This window comes from Nicotiana attenuata, chromosome 8, assembly GCF_001879085.1.
Source record: "Nicotiana attenuata strain UT chromosome 8, NIATTr2, whole genome shotgun sequence".
Taxonomy (NCBI): Eukaryota; Viridiplantae; Streptophyta; class Magnoliopsida; order Solanales; family Solanaceae; genus Nicotiana; species Nicotiana attenuata.
Genome location: NC_031996.1, coordinates 11,839,363 through 11,858,790, shown reverse-complemented (window position 1 = coordinate 11,858,790; position 19,428 = coordinate 11,839,363). Strand labels below are relative to the sequence as shown.

Below are 19,428 nucleotides of genomic sequence, written 5' to 3'. Positions count from 1 at the left end.
CTTCTACACTCTCATATCAAGGGTCATGTCCTCGGTAAGCTGATTACAGGGACGGAGCTACAGTAGAGTGTGCGGGTTTGGACGAACCCAGTCACTTTTTTGCGGATCTTGTATTTGTGTTGAAAATTTTATTGTTACTATATATATTTAGTAAGCCGAACCGAGAAGCAAAAGGAATCTGGGTTCAGTGGCAAAGGTTCTGTTTTCACAGGGAAAACACTGATTCCCCAGAAAACAACGCAGCATTTTTGTTAAATTTTTTTTTTCAAAAAAAAGAAAACTAAATAAGGAATAGAAGAACGACAAAGCTACAAAGTTCCTAACTACGTATGTTTTCTTCATGCTTTAGAATTACCATTCCCTTTTTAATAAAGAAAAACACAACACTTTTCCTTTTTATTAATTAAGAAAAACACAAATCAAATACCCATATCTTCTCTAAAACAAAAAATAAATAAACAGACATGTTTCCTTTACAATTCAACTGCACTCAAATCAAACAAAGCTAGGGTTTTGCCTTTCTGCTCCAATTGATGATTATCGCCTCTACTGCATCTTCCTTCTTCTTTTTCACTGTATATTCTTCCTTCTTCTTTTCGATTCTTTTTTTCCCCTATTATATTTTATATTTTATGTGTAACAATTCAAACAAATCTAATTTTTAATCTTTGATTTTAGGGTTTTCCTACATTTTGACCTCTATTCTCTTTGCAATTTGTGCTTTCCAAAATTTCAAAGGCCAAGCCCCGACAAATCGACAAGGTATGTGATCCTACTTTCTTGTTTTAGTTTCTTAGTGCGGATAATATCCTCGATAACATAGTGAATTTAGAGATTTTCAGATTATCAACCTTTGTTTGTTAATTGATTGTTGTCATTCTTTTTTGATAAGAGTAATTGGCTTTGGCTTTGGCTTTGTTAGCATCTAAATTTGGCTATCGGGTAAATTAGTAGATGGCACAATATAAAAGGATAACTAAAGTAACTTGAGTAGCTACCAATTAACATATCCATGGGCGAGTTGGATACAATTTTCTTTCTAATTTTGCATCTTTGTGTATCAATACATTTTAATAGGCAACATATTTTATATTTCTAAGAGGCCACAAACTTACAGTAAAGGTGGCCAAGAAATTCAAAAGGGAAAAACAACATGAAATGATACATTAATCTCTGTTGAGCGTGAACAACTAAAGATAAATTAATTACTCTACTGGATGCTATTAAAATATAAAGAATAAGTTGTTCAATAATAATGTTTATATTCAAATTGTAGCAATTCCCCGGTGGGAAAAGCCCTTAAAATTAAACTAAGAAGAAACTAAGAGAAAAGAAAGGAAAATGCAGAGATAAAATTGATTTTCATTCAACATAACTGAACAAAACAGGGAATACACGGTATTAATCAACTAGTAGCCTAACAAAATGGACATGTGTCGACTAACAAAAGTGGACACCTTTAGGTACTAAAATGTAAATAACAACGGGACTCAACTAACATAAAATAAACTAAGGACACCACAATAATAAAACCAAAAATCTTCGGTTAAAAACCCCTAAACTTAGCCCATATTCGTAACAATCCATCCCCCTTAAAACAGCCTTGTCCTCAAGGTTGGAGATATGGAACTGGTGAAGCCATAAAACCCAAACCAAGTCACTGACAGTTCCAAAAACAGCAACTAAAATACCATGGATGGCAGCACGAATGAGTCTGATAAGATTGACACTAACATCAGCAGCCTTGGTGAGCTTACCACCTCTAGATATGACAGAATAATACATAGAAGAGTAAGTTACCATCCCACCAGTTAGAGTAGTATCTTGAACCAACAGTAAGGAATCAAAACTGTCATCAAACCCATCACTATCAAGATGTAGAAAAGCGGAAATAAACAACCCGGCGACATAATTGGTGAACTCATGAACTGATCCAGTAACAGTATTTCCGTTTCCAAGATAAAAGTCCAGTGAGATGTTGTGTCTCTTTGAATTTTCAATTCGCTCGTCAACAAATGTTAAATATGTTCTCAGAAGTAGAGCACTATGCCACCATGAGTATACTTCTCCAAGAGAAGAAACAACATCACTCCAGGCACGAAGAGCAGCTACATGCATATGTTGTTGCAGCACAACCCAACAACCTTGAGAAAGATGAGGTTTCCTCCTTTGCAGCCTTACACTGTGATCAGTTGTCAAATGGACCAAGAAAAACCAAGAGACATATGAAATAAAAGTCAATTGCCTTCCATCAAATTTCCTCAGATCAGTGAGATCTTCACCATGTCCTAATTTTGCTTGATGGAAAGCTAGAAAACCATTATGGTCACTGCTTATCCAATAATCAGGACCATGTATCCAAAGCCCTATATAAATAACAACCACACCACTGACAGGAACTTTAATAACAAGAAGCATTTTTAGTACGTCACCTTGTTGAATCAATAAAGCATTCACTTCTCCTTGTCGCAAATACAGCTTTTTGAAAGCACCTAATGCCTTTCCTTTAGTAAGAGCTTTCAAGGATTTCCCTATAAGTACATATATGATCAGCAAGGCACCTTTCCCAAGGTAAATTGGGGACCATAATCCAGAAATTGCACCAGAAAGTAGTACACCAATAACAAGCTGGACAGTAGTCACTAAAGCCCACTCTATCCGGTCACTTATAATGGAGGGATCACACTGCCAGAGTAATATAGCATCAAGTAGAACTAGAACTTTAATTCTATCAATTAAGGATCTCGAGCCTAGAACCTCAAGATCCAAAACAACTTCTAGTTTTCTTGTTTTCCTGTCATCATAAAACTGTTTTACACCATGAAACTTCGGAAGAATGACTTCCATCAATTGCACATCCATCTTAGCAGATAGTCCAACCACCCTCAGTACAATCTTGACTTGTTCGCTGCTCTGTACAACTGAAACTTCAAAACTAGCATACTCAGTTGCATTCAGTAAAGTACTGATTATGGATGGACCATATCTATCCCTGCCTAGTGATGTAGCCAAAACAACTACTGCCTTTCTTATTCCTGGAAGCTTTCTAAAGATATCTTCAACAGAGTTTACACAAGTTGCACATGTCTTAGCACCAATTGTGAGCTGAAAGATGAGAATACTATTTGGTGAAGAAGAATATGGGTATGCAAGATACAGAAGACTTGTTAGTGGTATTTCTTTACCCTGCCGAGTGTTACAAATTTTGCTATTATTGTTCATCACCATCATTGTTTCTTGCCCTGTATCTAGCAAGATACATTTACACATGCCAGGGTCATTTTCAAGTAACAAATGGACTTGAGTAACTCCGCTCATTATGCTTTGTTGCCTCGGCTCTTCACAGAGTTCTCTCAGATTTGGATTTGGATTTGGATTGTGAATCCAAAACCTTATGGCAACAGCGATGAAGTCTTCACCCATATCAACTTGGAAGTCCATATACATGGACAAACTCGTACCAAACCAAGGGAACAGTGTGAATACATTTGCACTTGAACCTTCAGCTGGCATAGGTCTGGAAGGTTTTAAAGCCTTACTGATCTCACCCATATAGCAAGCACTATGACGAACCACAAACCTACGGGGCAATTCATCAAACTGTTTCCTAACGATCCCCATAATTCCACATTTGTCATATATGCCCATCATATAACTCCCAATTAACCCCTTAGATTTGAACCTGGTATTTAAGGCAAGGAAATAAGCTGATGGCCCAAAATGATAAGCAACTTGCGTTACAACCACTTTCGCCCCACCAGATAAAACACACTTGTTTACACTCAATATTTTAGTCTTACCTGAATGTGCTTCTCGTACAAAAGCTTCTTGTTTCTGCATCTTGATATGTATACTAGCTCTAGCAACATATATAATGGTTGATGTAGGAATGAGGAGATTAGCCATTGTGACTTGCTCAATTGTAGCTTCTTGCTTACCTTCTTCGGTAACCTCCATAGGAGGTTCTTCCTTCTTTTGTCGCTCGACATTGTCAGATTGCACATAGTCACTCCCATTAAACTCAACTTCTGATTCTATTATATCTGATTCTTCTTTTGCAAATGGGCAAATCCACTCGCTTTCATTTCTTTTTGACTTTTCATCGAACATCTTTCCCGCCTGATTTACTGCAACTTCAACACCATCATCTTCAACATCCTTTTGCATATTATCTTCCCCATCAACTGACTTTTCAGATTCAACATTCAAGTTCTCCTTAGATACAAATTTCTCAGCCTCATTAAGCACTCCACAGTCTTGGCCATCAATATGAACCACAAAGGATTCCTTGTTATCAAATCTGCATTGCAGCTCAATCTCATTTCTGTGAGAACTTTTATCAAACAGTTGGTTCTCGACATAGTTTCCTTTCTTCTTAGACAAGTTTTGACGTTTATGAAAATACCTCATACCCACTTTCCCAATGAAACTTGAAAGATATTTATCAAAAAGAATCTTGTGATGGTGCATTCCTCCGGTGTTTGCTCTCCAAGGATGTTTCTTGCTTTTCCGATACAGCGATAGCAGGCACTAACATATCCTCTCTTCTTCTTGTTCCTCTTGAATCTTGCCGCCATCGTTAGAGGATCTTCGTGTGTAGGTGCAACGGTTGCCGCCGACACTACAGTACCACCACCCATCTGAACGAAATACAAACCCGTATAGTTACCGTCAAATGGATAAATACATGGAACCTGATAAGAGGGAGCACTTGTGGGTGAATGGAGATAATTCCATCCTTCATCCGTTGGGTTAGCTAATCCATAAGTGAAATCACTAGAGGAATCTCGATAAGAACTTGGATTTGCACCAGGATACTGATGAAAAGTGTACGAGTCACCGAGAACCCACTCACTCTCCGACTTTTGAAAGTCATACTGATTTTGTGCACTATGGAAGGTTCGAAAACGATTTTGATACCACTCTTCCATATATTGCAGTCTTCTGTTTGATCTGTCAATAAAAGCTTGAATTTTTTGCTCCAACTCATTCGAACCTTTGCCGGACTCCGCCATTAACACCGAAGAACAGCCGAGAATCGTCGGCTCTGATACCAAATGTAGCAATTCCCCGGTGGGAAAAGCCATTAAAATTAAACTAAGAAGAAACTAAGAGAAAAGAAAGGAAAATGCAGAGATAAAATTGATTTTCATTCAACATAACTGAACAAAACAGGGAATACACGGTTTTAATCAACTAGTAGCCTAACAAAATGGACACGTGTCGACTAACAAAAGTGGACACCTTTAGGGTACTAAAATGTAAATAACAACGGGACTCAACTAACATAAAATAAACTAAGGACACCACATAATAAAACCAAAAATCTTCGGTTAAAAACCCCTAAACTTAGCCCATATTCGTAACACAAATATTATGTTTGTCTGGTTCGTTACTTTTTAAATGTATATTAAATATCGGTACTCGTTCTTTAGTCTGCTTGTTATTGTATATTACTTTTGGGTCTCCTATCTTAAAATTTAGAACCCATACACTTCAAATCCTAGCTCCGCCTTTGAAGCTGAAGATGCGTTATGTCTTGGCTAATGTTTATCGTATCATATCCTCTAATTGCTTAGGAAAAGTACTTTCTGTTTTCCCGTAATTGTAGCGATTTTTCATATGAATCTTTTGAAGAATTTTTCTCCGGGAAATAGCTTCCAAAGAACGTTTTTATTAGAATTATTTTCTGAAATAGTGTTGTAATGAAATCAAGATTTTAAGAATTCCACACTAATGTTTCTTTTTCAGATTATCTCTCTCTAAAAGAATGTTTCTTTTTTCTTTAAAGAATAATGAAATGCGTTGTGCCCCTTCATAGAAAGAAATAGTTGTGACTCCTTGAACTCTCTCTTTCAATCTTAGGCTGCCTCCTTACCCTATTTAAATAGTTGTGACTTCACACTGAGTTTGTTTCTTGATCAGTTGCACTATCTTGCAGTTGCTCCCAGTTGCAACTATTACTTATTGCCGCAGTTTGCCATCGCTAAGAAATGTTACCTCCTTTTTTAGTTTTTATACAACATTTTGTATAAATATTTGTAATACACACACACACACATGTGTATTTATGCCGAAATTGGGTGATTATTTGTCTGGCATTCTCTTTTCTTTTATTCTTGGACAAAAATCGCATAGGATGTCATGATCAAAGATTACCACCCTTAACTGTTGTTTCTCTTATCCTTTTTTCAGCTCTTAACTGTTAAATAGGTTCTTTGATGTCGGACCCTGAGGCTTCAGCAGATGAACACTATGTTTCCATTCCTCGTGGTGGTCCTATTTACATTTCCGACATGGTTGGTCCACTCACTAAGGTTGCTGACTTTGAGGTCAGCATCTTCCGCGAACTTGAGGTATGAAGTTGTTGTTCACATTTAGATTACAATGACACTCATTGTGAATATTTTACTTTGAAGCTTGTCTACCTTTTATAGATTCCACGTTCATATGAACTATGAAGACATACTTCTGTCAAGAGTTTGTATGCAGAGCTCCCACCTCAAATAAACAAAAATTAAACATGAAAGAAAAAAGATAAAAAGGTCTATTATGGATTTCATCATTCTGATACCTTGATTAAGGTCAGTATTCTAAGTATCTTGTTCTGTTATGCAGCGGCTCAAGGCAGAGTTGTCCGTTGATTCACTTGAAATGTTTGATGATGAGATATCGTAAGTGCATCTTTTTTTGCTCCTCTTTGATACTAGAAAAGGAAAGAAAACTAAAATGTATCATATGTACCTGCCACTTACTTCTCTTGCATATCCTTTAACCATGGTGATTAATTTATTTTTTTGAAATGCAATACTGCGAGTTTTTTGGTTAACTATGTCATGGATGTGGGAGCAAAAACTGAAACAGGATTTCCTGGAAATATTTTGAGGGATTTCTCTAGCTTTTGTCGAGATCAGCTCTTTGTTTTTTGAGTCTTTGGGTTTTCATTGCACAGACAGATTCTTTTCCCTTTTGGGTTGTTGAATATTGTGCTCTGCTCCCAAGTTTCTTATTCAGACAGAAGATATCATTAAGTAACTGTGGTTGAGGGGATGGTCTCATAGCATCTATTTCATTTAGAGTGGTTTTGGGATCGTTTATATTTATCAATAACACCTTGTTTAGTAGGTTGTTTTTAAATTCTTTTTCGTCTTTAAGTTATATGTGACAGCTGATAACTTGCAATCCGTTTTATTTTGGCAGCTGATAATTATTTTATTTTTTCTTTTCACTTTAATTTAGTGGATGTACTTTAAAGAATATCAAAATTGATTAACGTTTCTAATACCATATCTACTCCCTACTACCCAAATAACTGCAGTGGTACTTATCCCATAAAATAGTAGTACTTAGTAATTATTACATTGACTCTTCAAATTCAAACTTCGGTAAGATGGATCTTTGTATGGCTTGTTTCATAGGTTCTGACCAATCTACTCCGATTGTTCGTAGAGTTAACTGACTCTTCTTATTGATTGCCTTGTAGGGTTGAAGATCTTAAAACTTTCAGTGAAGAGGAATTGGTGGCTCAGGCCTTTGAAGAGGCATGTAGGGTACAATAACATTCTTTTTAATTATAGGAAGCCATTCTAGCAGTTAGCTTACAAGTCTTCACTAATCAGAAAAAAGTCCAGTTTACAAACTTTCACCTTCAAAAGAAAATAAATGGCCTGTTTGTTTACCAGATCTTCATGTGATGAATACAGGATGATGAGCTGATCAAAGAATCTTCACAAACTTTGACAGAGCACCTTGGTACAAGGTTAGTTAAATGAGTATTCTAGACCAAGACCCATTTTACTTACTTTTGGCAGTCTTTGTTTTTTCTCTTTGCATTAGATGATGTATCAATAATTTTATGAAGCGTGTCCAATTCCAACTATGTGACTCTTGATACTTTATTAGCTTGCAATCTTGGTTTCCTTTTGTTCGCTGGCTATGCATGTGCAAATCTTATGCTATTTTAATAGCAAAGCAAGTTAAACAACTTTTAGGATTGAATATTTATTGATTAAGAAATAAATTAATATGTTGATCTTTTAAAATTATTCTTACATGTGTATATATCTATGGAAAAGGGGATGGAAAATTATTCTTTCTGCTTTTGACATTCTATGTAATAGTGTCATTGACAGGTTTTCCAACAAAACAGTTATATCTTCAAGTTATCTCTTGATGTCAAAATGGTATTTCCAACAGCGATTCAACCTGATAAAACTATATTTCACTGTTCATTCTATCCGTTCACTTGTGCTTGTTTGCAGTTCTGCATGTGTTCCACACTCATTTGTCTTAATCCTATATTTTTCATTACCCTTTTTAACTAAAAACAGAAGAACAGATAACGGGATTTCAGTTACTGAACTTGCTTCATTTGAAAGGTCAGAAAGAGAAGTGGACTCTTCTACTATTCATGATCCCTCAGACTATGTCGCCCGCGACAACAAAGGTTCAGATAAAAGCAAGTCCAACAAGAGGAAGCGGGGGAAGAATGTTCATCAGAAGAATACTGTTGATGTATGCTAGTGAGCTTTTCTGTTATACATCTGTTTTAGTACTCTATTTTCTGTTGTATTGAAGTCTTTGTTTGGTTCTTAGTGATTTGAATCTCTGTTTACCTACTAAAAATAAAGTTAATGTCCTGTCCGATCATGGATATGGTCGAGAGTTCTGGATAGTTTTACTATGCCACAACTGGCACATTAGATCACTTGAATGGTTAATCTTGCATTTTTTTTGTACTGATGATATAGTTAAGATGTATTGGAGTAAATCATATGTTCAGGCTTATTTTTGCCCTTTTAATCTCTTAAGGATTTACTTTCCAAATTAGACTTATAGGCGTTTGTCATAGATCATAAAGAAGTGGTAGTATGAAAACTGAAAGGTGAAATCTTGATAATACTGACTTCAGAAGTGTTTAATCATGAATGGAAGCTCCCACAGCTAATCATTGAAAAAAGCCTCCAAAACTCAAAGAAATCTACTTTTATTATCCTGTTAATCCTAGTTGCACATATTCCAACAGGTTGAAAATGAGAGATCTGATCAAATGCCTAGCAATACCTTGTTGAAAAATAGAAGGTAATATTTGAGCAGGGTAAAAGTATGGAGGAAAGCGTAAATGACGAACATAATTTGGCTTGTAAAGGCTGCCAGTTCATTTAAGTCGCATCTTATTTGTTCATCAACATTGTGTTTGCGCATTATTTCCCCATTTTCTTTGTCCTCACGGTTTCAGTTTAAGTATTTTTTTCAAGAAATGAGTTCATATTCTTGCATTTTGTAGGAAGACTATGTTCTGAAGGTGGAACAACTTGCAAAAATTAAAGAAAAACAAGAGGAAGAGAAAGCAGCAGCAAGATTGCATTCTTTCAAGTACAGATCATCGTCTCTAGTTGATATGTTTTTATTTATGACTAAACCAGCTTGTTGTATCCGTTATTCATATTTTCATGTCTTGTGTCCTCTTATGTTCAACTTTTTAGCTATATTTTTGTATTGGTTCAGTGGTAGTTGCAGCAGCAGCCACTCTGCTTCAACATCTTCCAGTAAGATTGGTAGGATGACGTCACTCAAGTCAATAAGTTCGGGAACAAAGGTTAGTTTACATTGACTTCCTTAGACCTTGATTCTTATGTACTGTATGACCTGGGTTTTGGATGAATCTAGAATTTAAAAGGTCTGGAGCAAGAGTAAAGTTAGTTTAAAGCTTGTTTAGGCTGTTCAAAAAATTAATGACTATTCTATCTTTTGCTTATATATGAAGGAGCGGTCTTCTGGTCTATTAAGAGATATAATTGAACAGTTTTCAACCCACCATATAATCTCATTGCATACTTCTTTGTTTTTGAATGCCATGATAGAAATACATGACCGTCCCAACTCTCTTTCCCCTTATTACTGCAAAAGTCTGGCTTGCTGTGACAGATAAACATTCTGACCATCTTTATGGTAAAAAACCCTGTTTATTGACGAGCTACTTTGTCTTTGCTCTGAGAGCATCTTTTCTGTTGTCATTTTAGTGGGTATGGGGTTGGGTGAGGTAAGGGGGTTTAATGTTTTAATTTTATACCTCTTATTAATTTTAGTGGAAATTTGTATTTTATGTATTTGCAAGGAAAAGTGCTTCTTCCATCCCTCGATTAGATTGGGTATATCAGATCTACTTTAAACTACTAACCATTAAAATTAAGGAATTGGTCAAATATATTTGATAATCAATAGCATCAAGAAAAACATCTATGAAGATGGACTACTACAGGTATATTGAGTGTCAAACAAAAGTCTGTCAATCACAATTTAAAATTTTACTTTCAGAACTCTTTTAGAATTTATATCTTCATCTGAATAGGTTTTAGAAAAAAGGATGAAAAAGAGTACCTTCTTACAATACTGGAGAGGATATGGACAATCTGATATACAGCTTTGCAACCTCATTTTCATCCATGCAAATGCTCTCTTCCAGAGTATCCACGTAAGTGCCTAAGGTGTTTATGAAAATAACAATTAAAGAGATCGTTTTAAAAAAGATAGTTACTTATTGGATTTAGAAGTGTAGTACTAATTAGCAAATCTTTTTAAAATTATTTTTTATTGTAAAATGATTTTGTTAATAATGGGTTTCTTATATAAGCAGTATACCAAAGAGTAGAGAGCTCTGACAAAAATATGGTTCCCTAATCACCAAATGTTCTATACAGACTAGAACCTCATGAGTGCACCAAAACGAAACTAAAAGAGGATATTCCTCATATGTACAAAGTCAGTCTCTATACAGTCAAAGGTTTTCTTACCCCTCTCCATAGGACACACACAAGTGCAATTGGAGCAACATCCCATACTGTCTTCTTTTTTTCTTTTTGATAAGGTAAAATTTTATTACAAAAGGTACCAAGATGGTACAAAATTACGAACAACCAGCAGATATCACAACAGGGCCATTACATTCCTCCCAATTCCTCTAGAAAAACCATATACTGTTCCATATTTTCCATAGCATACTTCCTACACCAGAAAAGTAAATTTAATAAACAACTATTTTTAATCCTGGAAACATGCTGCCTTTCCCCTTCAGAGCAAATCTTGTTTCTTTCCAACCATATTGTCTATAGCACACACAGAGGAATTGTTCTCCATACTATCTGTTGACTTTTTTGCTGTTTTTTGGTGTTGCCAAGTCTCCAACAGACTCCTGACATTAGAGGGCATAACCCAGTTGACATCATATATATTTAGGAAGAGCTCCAACACTGTCTTGCCACTTTGCAATGAATGAATAGATGACTGACTGTTTCTGCTTCTTCACACATGTAACACCTGTTTCATAGAATAGTTGCTCTCCTGCAAGTTCTCCTGAGTTAAACAAGTTCCCTTTGCTGCGACCCACCAAAACAAGCTACTTTAACAGGTGTTTTTGATCTCCATATTGCTTTCCATGGCTAATCTGATTGATAAAGCCCCTGTTGTTTTTTTAGCAGACTGTAACAACTCCTGGCTGTGAAAGTACCATCTTTGCTTGCTGCCCAGATCAGCGAGTCTTTCTTGTTGTCCTCCAATCTAACCATGTCCAGTAACTGCATCAATTGAGCAAATTCATCAACTTCCCAGTCATTAAGACCCCTCCTGAGGATCAGCTGCCAACCAGTATTCGTGTAAAAGTCTGATACCCTTCCATTTTTTTTGTGGAGCAGCTATACAAAACAGGGAATTTTGATCTGAAACTTTCACTTCCCAACCATATATCAGATCTAAATTGGGTATTATTACCATTCCACAGTTTCAACTTTACCAACTGACTCTATTCGTTCCATAAATTACTGATTGTTTACCAGACTTCCCCCGTTGCAGAAGAATGCACTGAACGAGAAGCCTACATGTCCTCCTACCATACTTGGCATCTATCAGTTGTTTCAATAATCTGTTTGCTATCATCATCAGCAACTCGTGCCTAAAGGCGAAACTATAATCTTAAAGGTAATTTGCCTTTCTATATGAAAACAACATCTTCATTAAAATTATTCAGAAACTTAGAGGAACAAATAGGAAGACAAATTAACTTTAACATTATAGTTTCGCCAGTAGGCCCTTTAGCAACTCGTCTCAGGAGAAGCGGACAAAGAAAAAAACATATCTGGCATCTTCTCCTCCTTCTCTACACCCAACTATGCAGCGGTTCATTCACTATACCTGGAATCATCACTATACTCCAATCAACTAACAGTTCCCACCACAAATGTCTTGCCGCCTTGCCGTGTAACAGAATGTGGTAATTCAATGCTTCTCTTAATGAATGCTGTATTTTTTTCATTGTTAATAATAGTAATTGCATGTTTGCACACTGTTAATATTTGTATTGGACAGTCCTTATTACCTAAAGAACAATTCATATTACCTTAAACCTTTTGAATTTCATGTAAGCCAATATCATTGGGTAAAAACATACCCGCACCGGGTATTTATGCCAAACCAAAGAAGCATGGCATTTGTTTACACATAGAGTTCTATCACTTAATTATGGTTGATTAATGCATGTTTTTACTTCATTAAATTAGCTAATCATAGTAAGTTTAATTGGTTTGGTGTAAACACCCAATGCGTTTAAGTGTTCACCATATCATTGTACTTGCATACATTGTAAATCCACAGTATATCTATGCGACGTCATCATGACCTTTCTAGTATCACTTTTTATAGAAAGCTAAAGTAATTTCATTGCAGTTGTAATCTGAATTAGATGTAAATAAGACTTTTGATAGTTTAGACTTCTCTGATCTTAGTTCTAAACCAATGATAGTTTGTTGATTTTCATGCTTGGTTTTGGTTTATGGCAGGTGAGGGCAGCAAATGCTCATGGACATATTGCAGTGCACTTTCCAGAGGTTGTCCTCTGTATTGAGGTTTATCATTACAAAAAGACATGGGTAAAAGTATGAACATGCTCTTTGTTGCTATCTTTGAAGCGCTGATTAAATGAACTTTTAAATTATCGACTATGAACATGCTCTTTGTGCTATCTCTATTGCAACTTGCAACGGTATTTTTGTGACCTTCTCTGGGTGATAAAATAGAAGGCTTTTGTGCTAGGTTATAGTTTATTCATGGTCTTATTAGCTTTAAATTATTAACTGAAATAAGTAAATTCAAATACAACCTCCTGTATTTGATAAGATAAACTACTTGGAGTCGGTGGCTAAAAGTGTGAGGGGGTTCATTGTTGAAGATGATCAAAGATCTTCCTATTGTATTGCTTTTTTAGTAACTCGTGTAACTTTATATTCTATCTGATTGTTACAACTGACTATGATGATAATATATCTATAGACTCAAGAATTTCTGGTCCTTGGGCGGCAATTTTTGACGGAAATGAGAGACAGGATATATTGCATTACTGATGAGATAATGAAGAAGACAGGCCAGGATGATCCTTCGGGCTATTTCCTTGTGGAGGTAACTTTTCTGGCCAATTTTATTCTGTAATGATAAATATCATTTTCTTCTGTTCCTTACTATTTTCTTATCACCAACCTAAATTTTTTCCATAGGATGTCTTTTGCAATGATTTTAGGCATCCTGCTGCTGTAGATTATAGTAAGCCAATACTTAATTGGCTTCAAGATTCTAGGAGTGAGGCGCTGGAAAAATGGGAATCTATCGCCTCTGGTGAACTGCCACAGAAACAAAAGGCCCTTCTAGGCAGTAAAATTGGACCACAATTGCCCCATTTCAAGACCGCTAAAATGCAAGTAACTCGTTTCTGTGACTTAAGATTTCGACTTGGTGCTGGATATCTTTATTGTCACCAGGTAATATTTCTTTTTCAGCGTGTGTTGTTTTTCTGTCGCTCAGGGGAATATTTCATTATTAAGTCAAATTAATTTTAATATATACAGACCCTTGTGGTTTGACCCTTAGCGGGAGCTTAGTGCACCGAGCTGCCCTCTTATAGATGTTAATTGACTTCTTCATGTGTCTGTTTTGCCTTATTATACAAGGGGGATTGCAAGCATCAAGTTGTAATAAGAGACATGAGGTTGATACATCCAGAGGACGTACAGAACCGAGCTGCATATCCGCTGATCACCTTTCAGCCGAAGTTGCGGTTCCAGAAATGCTCTGTTTGCAAGATTTTTAAAGCGGTTAAGGTGACAGTTGATGATAAATGGGCTGCTGAAAATCCTTGCTACTTCTGTGACCTTTGCTATTACATGCTCCACTATGTAAACGGGTCTCTGCTTTACGATGATTTCTCTGTGTATGAATATCTCCATGAGTAACGTTTAATTAGAAGAGTTGACGTGTGGGTTAGGTGCATGTCACGGGTTCCAACCCTGCCGCGAACAGCACTGGTATTTAAGTGTAGAAGAATAGAGGGCGGTCAAATCCTGACATTACACATGACTTTGCAAAGCAGGTTTCAGTTTCACACATATGAAGTTCAGACCAAAGAATGTATAAATAAGTTGGAAGTTCCACACAGATAATAAATACTATCATCCAATTTATTATTACTATTGTCGCTATCAATGACAAATAGGTTTCAGTTTCTCTTTGTTTATTGTTCTCAGAGCTATTTGTTCAGAGTTCAACTACAAATTATATCCTCTTACATTAAAACAAATTAAAATATTAACTAATGCACTGGCCTTGTTTAGTTTATCCTTTTTTGTTTAATTGAGTATTTTAGGAAGTTGAAAGTGGTATCGAGAAAAGGCAATGGAAAAACTTTAGTGAAAAATTGAAGAATGTATTTCAGAATTCAGATGGAAAACCTTTCCGTTGAATTATTACTCAAATTGCATATGAAGTTAGATCCTTTTATTGCAAAAGCAGAACATTGTTTTTCATACATAATAGTTTAGCGACAAAAAGTTAACGATCATAAATCCAGACATTTGAACTCATGACTCAAGTAGGTCGGTCAAATATATATATATATATATAGATAGATAGATAGATAGATAGATTATATATAAAATATGTATATTATATATTGGTATATATAAAAGATATACATATTTTATCGGCTATTATTGGCGGTTATACAATATAGTTTTTCCTAAACAAACTTTCTTTTAGGGGTTGTTTGGTACGATTATGGGATATCCCAGGATGTCCCATAGGGCGGGATATCCCATGGCATTGGTTATCCCACATTACAAACTTTCTTTTAGGGGTTGTTTGGTACGATTATGGGATATCCCAGGATGTCCCATGGGGCGGGATATTCCATGGCATCGGTTATTCCACATTTTATATCAGATAGCTAATCTCACTATTTTAGTGTAAAAGTTATCCTGAGATTAACTAATACCCCATATTGGAATTATTATTCCTATCCCATACCAGACGATACCTTAGAGTATGTTTAGTAATACAGAAAATATTTCTAAAAGTTTGGTATTTATAATTTAATTGTCAAAAAATATTTTCTAGAGAAAAAAATTATTTTTCCACCATAAGGGGAAATTACTTCTCTCACCAGTTTTGGACGAAAGTCCATCACAATTATCTCCAATCTCAATGTTATTATATCTTCATTTTTTAAAGAGAAAATTACACATAGGTACAATTAAATTTTGTTATTAAATATCACTATTAGTATTTAATACACAAAACACTATCAGTTTGGGCTATCAAAACACTATCAGGTTATTTCTGAAATTATCTTTTACTCTCCAACTAATTACCGAAAAATATTTTTCAAAAAATAGTAGGAGTAAGTCGTTTTCTGATATATATTCTTTGAAATATAACTTATATCATATCAAATACACCATAGACATGTTGTAGATAATTTTTTTGAAATATTAATTAAAAAATATTTACAAATTTCTAAATCCACATCCCAAATATTATATAGTAAAAGAAAAAATGGGAGAAAAAGAAAAATGTGTGGAGAATAGGTAATCAAAAAAGAAAAAATGGATCACCACTCACCGGTAATTACCATTAACCAAATCACCAGTATAAATATCAGGATTTTTTTACTCTAATCTTCTTCCCTATTCTTCATTTCTAAAAATCACCACCGGGGTCTTCCGTGTACGGCGATCCCGGGAAAATTTTCCGTTATCCCTCCGCTATCTCCTTATATCTCTGTATCTATATAAAATTAACCGTAATATATAACATTCTTCTTTATCTTCTTCAAATACTATTTTAGAAAGTTCTAATCCGTATTATTGCATGGCGGTTAATTTTCTGAACCGGAATGTGTCAGATTTGTGCGTAGGGAAACCGGCGTTAAGGCCATTACCGGCGGCAGCCACCATAGCGGAGGCGTTAGCGGTGTTGAAAAAGTCCGGCGAAGCTCACGTGAGCGTGTGGAGCTGTGACCATTTGAAGAAGGTTCTAGAAGGTAGTAATTGTGAGTGCTGTTGTGTTGGGAAGATTTGTTTGGTGGATGTGATTTGCTTTTTATGTAAAAACGAGAATTTGGATAATCCTTCCAAGGCTCTTGAGGCACCTGTTTCCCAGATTTTGCCGAAAGGGGATTATATTGTGAGGCATTTGGCGCCCAATTCAAGGTATTGTGATATTTTTCCCTTGGAATTTTAATATATATTACTAGTTACTATGGCAATTTAGCAGAGCAGAGGCGGACCTAGGATTTGAATGTGGCGGGGCACCATTGCCGAATAAAAATTTGAGCAAATGTTGGAACCCAGGTACCGCACTAAAAGTCTAAGTTGTGCCCTCTAAATCGACCAATGCAGCTGCCTGAGATTTGGATCTTAGGATCTTAGGGTGCCAATCAAAATATATACCTATTATTTGAGATATATACACAAATATACATACATTTTTTTTCGAAATTATCGGGCCCGGCAACCCTCCTACCCAAAGGGTAGGTCCTCCTCTGGGCAGGAGATCGATCAAATATAACTGATCATTTAGTCAGTACTTCCATTATATTACTGTATTTGACTGGATATGAAATCTAAAACACAGGATATATTCATAAGTTCATTTTTTATTCAAATCGTGATTGATTATAGGAGATCATTTACTTAGTACTTTCTTTATATTATGGTATTTGACTAGATATGAATCGTAACACATGAGATTTTTATAAGGTTAGTTTTTTATTCAATTTTTAGTCATTTACTCAGTATTTTCTTTTTTATTTATTAAGTATTAGGAATAGTAGGAGAAGATATCAATATATGGTTGAAACTTGAGGTTTAGCTCCTTCTGAGCCCAGTTCTAGCATTTTGGAACGAATATTCTTCATATTCTATATGTATTTATTTGTCTTGCAAATAACTAAGAATATAACATCTATTATATGGTTCCTAGGGAGATGTACAAATATAGGTGGGATTTGGGTAATGGCCAATGATTTAATGTGGCATTCTTAATCTGGGGAAAGAACACATAAAAATTTCAACTTTAGATGGGAGGAAGAAGGTACCACATTTTCAGCTTACCAGGATGGAGGCGCAATGTTCGGTGGATGGTGGAAAAGGGAGTTGTATGAATGTTTATTTACATAAAACTTGTTGACAATTCTGCTAAAAAGAACCTTTTTGCGTACATTGCAGCTTTTTCATCAAATAGACAACAATAACAACTAATTCCCAATCCCAAACTAGTTGGGGTCGAGTATATGAATCTTACTGTGCTCAATCCCAAACTATTTGTCGTTTGATAGATGAATTCATTGTCATCCTGCTCTATCCTAAACATTTTTTTTTCATCCAAAACCAACCCATTTCAACAAGTTTTTTTCTTTCTCATCAGTTACAAACAAAAAAAGGTCTGTTGGTGCTTCAACATAATCATTACTTGTCCCTTTTCAAATATTTAACTCTACTTGTTCACTAGATCTAGCGTCAAGTATGTTATAATCTGTTTGGTAGTCTTTCTTTTTTTAGGAAGGGGAGCCTTGGCGTAACTGGTTAAGTTATTGCCAATATGACTAGGAGGTCACGGGTTCGAGGCATGGAAATAACCTCTTGCAGAAATGCAGGGTAAGTCTGAGTACAATATACCCTTGTGGTCCGGCCCTTCCCCAGGCCCCGCGCATACCGGGAACTTAGTGCTCCAGGCTGCCCTTCTTAGTCTTTCTTTTTTAGGATTTTCCTTTTCTGGTTTATATGTATCGTTTTTGTGAACGACTTTTGGAGCTTTGAGAGGCATGCAACACATTGTTTAGGCTTGCCATGTCTCTGTAGCCTCATTTTTCATCTAATTGATGCTTTTCTGGACATCTTATTCTGTTTACTTTTGTTGTTTGATGTTATTGGTTGTCTTCTGATATATTTTTTATTGTTTGTTCAGCTTACTGGAAGCAATAGATTACATTCTGGAAGGCACACAGAACCTGGTTATACCAATCCAAAAGTACATGAGCAGAAATACTAGGACAAAGCTGAGTAAATCTTCCTCCCTGAGTTGCAAACATCACGACGGAGTTGAATACTGCTGGCTAACGCAAGAAGACATTGTCCGCTTCCTTCTGAATTCCATTGGTGTCTTCTCCCCTATGCCCACATTTTCAATTGAATCACTCAACATCATAGATAATAACGTCATGACTGTATGTTACCATGATCCTGCGATCTCTGCCTTAGATTCCCTTGCTCTTGCACACGTTGAGCAAACTTCAGTGGCTGTTGTTGATGATCACAACAAATTAATTGGTGAAATCTCCCCCTCCACTCTTGCATACTGCGATGAAACGGCTGCAGCAGCAATCATGGCCCTTTCAGCCGGTGATCTGATGGCTTACATTGACTGTGGTGGTCCTCCAGACGACTTGATCGAGCTGGTGAAGACGAGGCTGCAAGAGAAAAAGCTTGGCGCAGTATTGGAACTAATGGATGAAGAGTTCTCATTGTCTTCGTCATCATCCTCAGCTTCAAGTTGTTCTTCTGATGATGAGTTAGGGGTTTGCAGAAATAATGGTTCAGTACGATATTCATCAGCAAGAAGGGCGGAGGCAATCACGTGTTATCCAAGCAGTTCGTTGGTGGCTGTGATGATTCAAGCACTTGCACATCGCGCAAGTTCCGTTTGGGTCATGGATGAGGATAACACTTTGATTGGTTCTGTAACATTTAAAGGAATTCTGAAAGTTTTCAGGAGTCTTGCAAATGCGAGGTCTGCAACCAAATAAGGAGAATTCAGTGAAGGCAATAACACAACAAGCACAAAATTGTGTCAAAATTCTTTCAAATGATTGGGAGACTTTTTCGGTGGTGATTGAAACACGTTGAGTTGGAGAATATAGTTAGTTTTGGAACTTAATCTTTGTATATGTTGTTTTGTAATGGTCATTATGTCTATTAGTAATTATTTTCATAGTGAAAGTTTAATCCTAATTTTATGGCTTTGCAATGGAGCATCATCTCCACAGTACAATGGATCTTTTAAAAAACAAAAAGCTGTCTTATATATGGGGTAAAAACTTACTTACACCGGGTG

At 36.0% G+C, this 19,428-nt stretch overlaps 2 protein-coding genes across 8 annotated transcripts; both read left to right on the top strand.

Annotated features, from left to right (window-relative positions):
* On the top strand, window positions 311-14,548 carry LOC109230917 (snRNA-activating protein complex subunit). Of its 7 annotated transcripts, none has more exons than XM_019396398.1 (14): window positions 311-575; window positions 679-762; window positions 6,196-6,356; window positions 6,619-6,674; window positions 7,484-7,541; window positions 7,704-7,759; window positions 8,331-8,514; window positions 9,287-9,375; window positions 9,508-9,598; window positions 10,352-10,474; window positions 12,831-12,926; window positions 13,321-13,446; window positions 13,542-13,802; window positions 13,992-14,548. In XM_019396398.1, the coding sequence occupies exons 3-14, from the start codon at window positions 6,222-6,224 to the stop codon at window positions 14,271-14,273; spliced, it is 1,557 nt and encodes a 518-aa protein (XP_019251943.1). In that variant the 5' UTR covers window positions 311-575; window positions 679-762; window positions 6,196-6,221; the 3' UTR covers window positions 14,274-14,548. The 7 variants fall into 7 exon arrangements, with proteins under 7 accessions (XP_019251943.1, XP_019251942.1, XP_019251945.1 ...); XM_019396397.1 differs by having other exon boundaries at window positions 7,484-7,550; XM_019396400.1 differs by having other exon boundaries at window positions 318-575; window positions 8,379-8,514.
* Window positions 15,909-19,345, top strand: LOC109230916 (CBS domain-containing protein CBSX5-like). Its single transcript, XM_019396395.1, has 2 exons — window positions 15,909-16,526; window positions 18,283-19,345. The coding sequence occupies exons 1-2, from the start codon at window positions 16,186-16,188 to the stop codon at window positions 19,118-19,120; spliced, it is 1,179 nt and encodes a 392-aa protein (XP_019251940.1). The 5' UTR covers window positions 15,909-16,185; the 3' UTR covers window positions 19,121-19,345.

Bases quoted from the DNA above. Each gene is read 5' to 3' on its own strand.
- LOC109230916 (XM_019396395.1), top strand. From the start codon at position 16,186: ATGGCGGTTAATTTTCTGAACCGGAATGTGTCAGATTTGTGCGTAGGG. The intron at 16,527-18,282 runs GTATTGTGATAT...TTGTTTGTTCAG, and splicing joins CATTTGGCGCCCAATTCAAG to CTTACTGGAAGCAATAGATT.
- LOC109230917 (XM_019396397.1), top strand. From the start codon at position 6,222: ATGTCGGACCCTGAGGCTTCAGCAGATGAACACTATGTTTCCATTCCT. The intron at 6,675-7,483 runs GTAAGTGCATCT...ATTGCCTTGTAG, and splicing joins ATGTTTGATGATGAGATATC to GGTTGAAGATCTTAAAACTT. The intron at 13,447-13,541 runs GTAACTTTTCTG...TTTTTTCCATAG, and splicing joins CGGGCTATTTCCTTGTGGAG to GATGTCTTTTGCAATGATTT.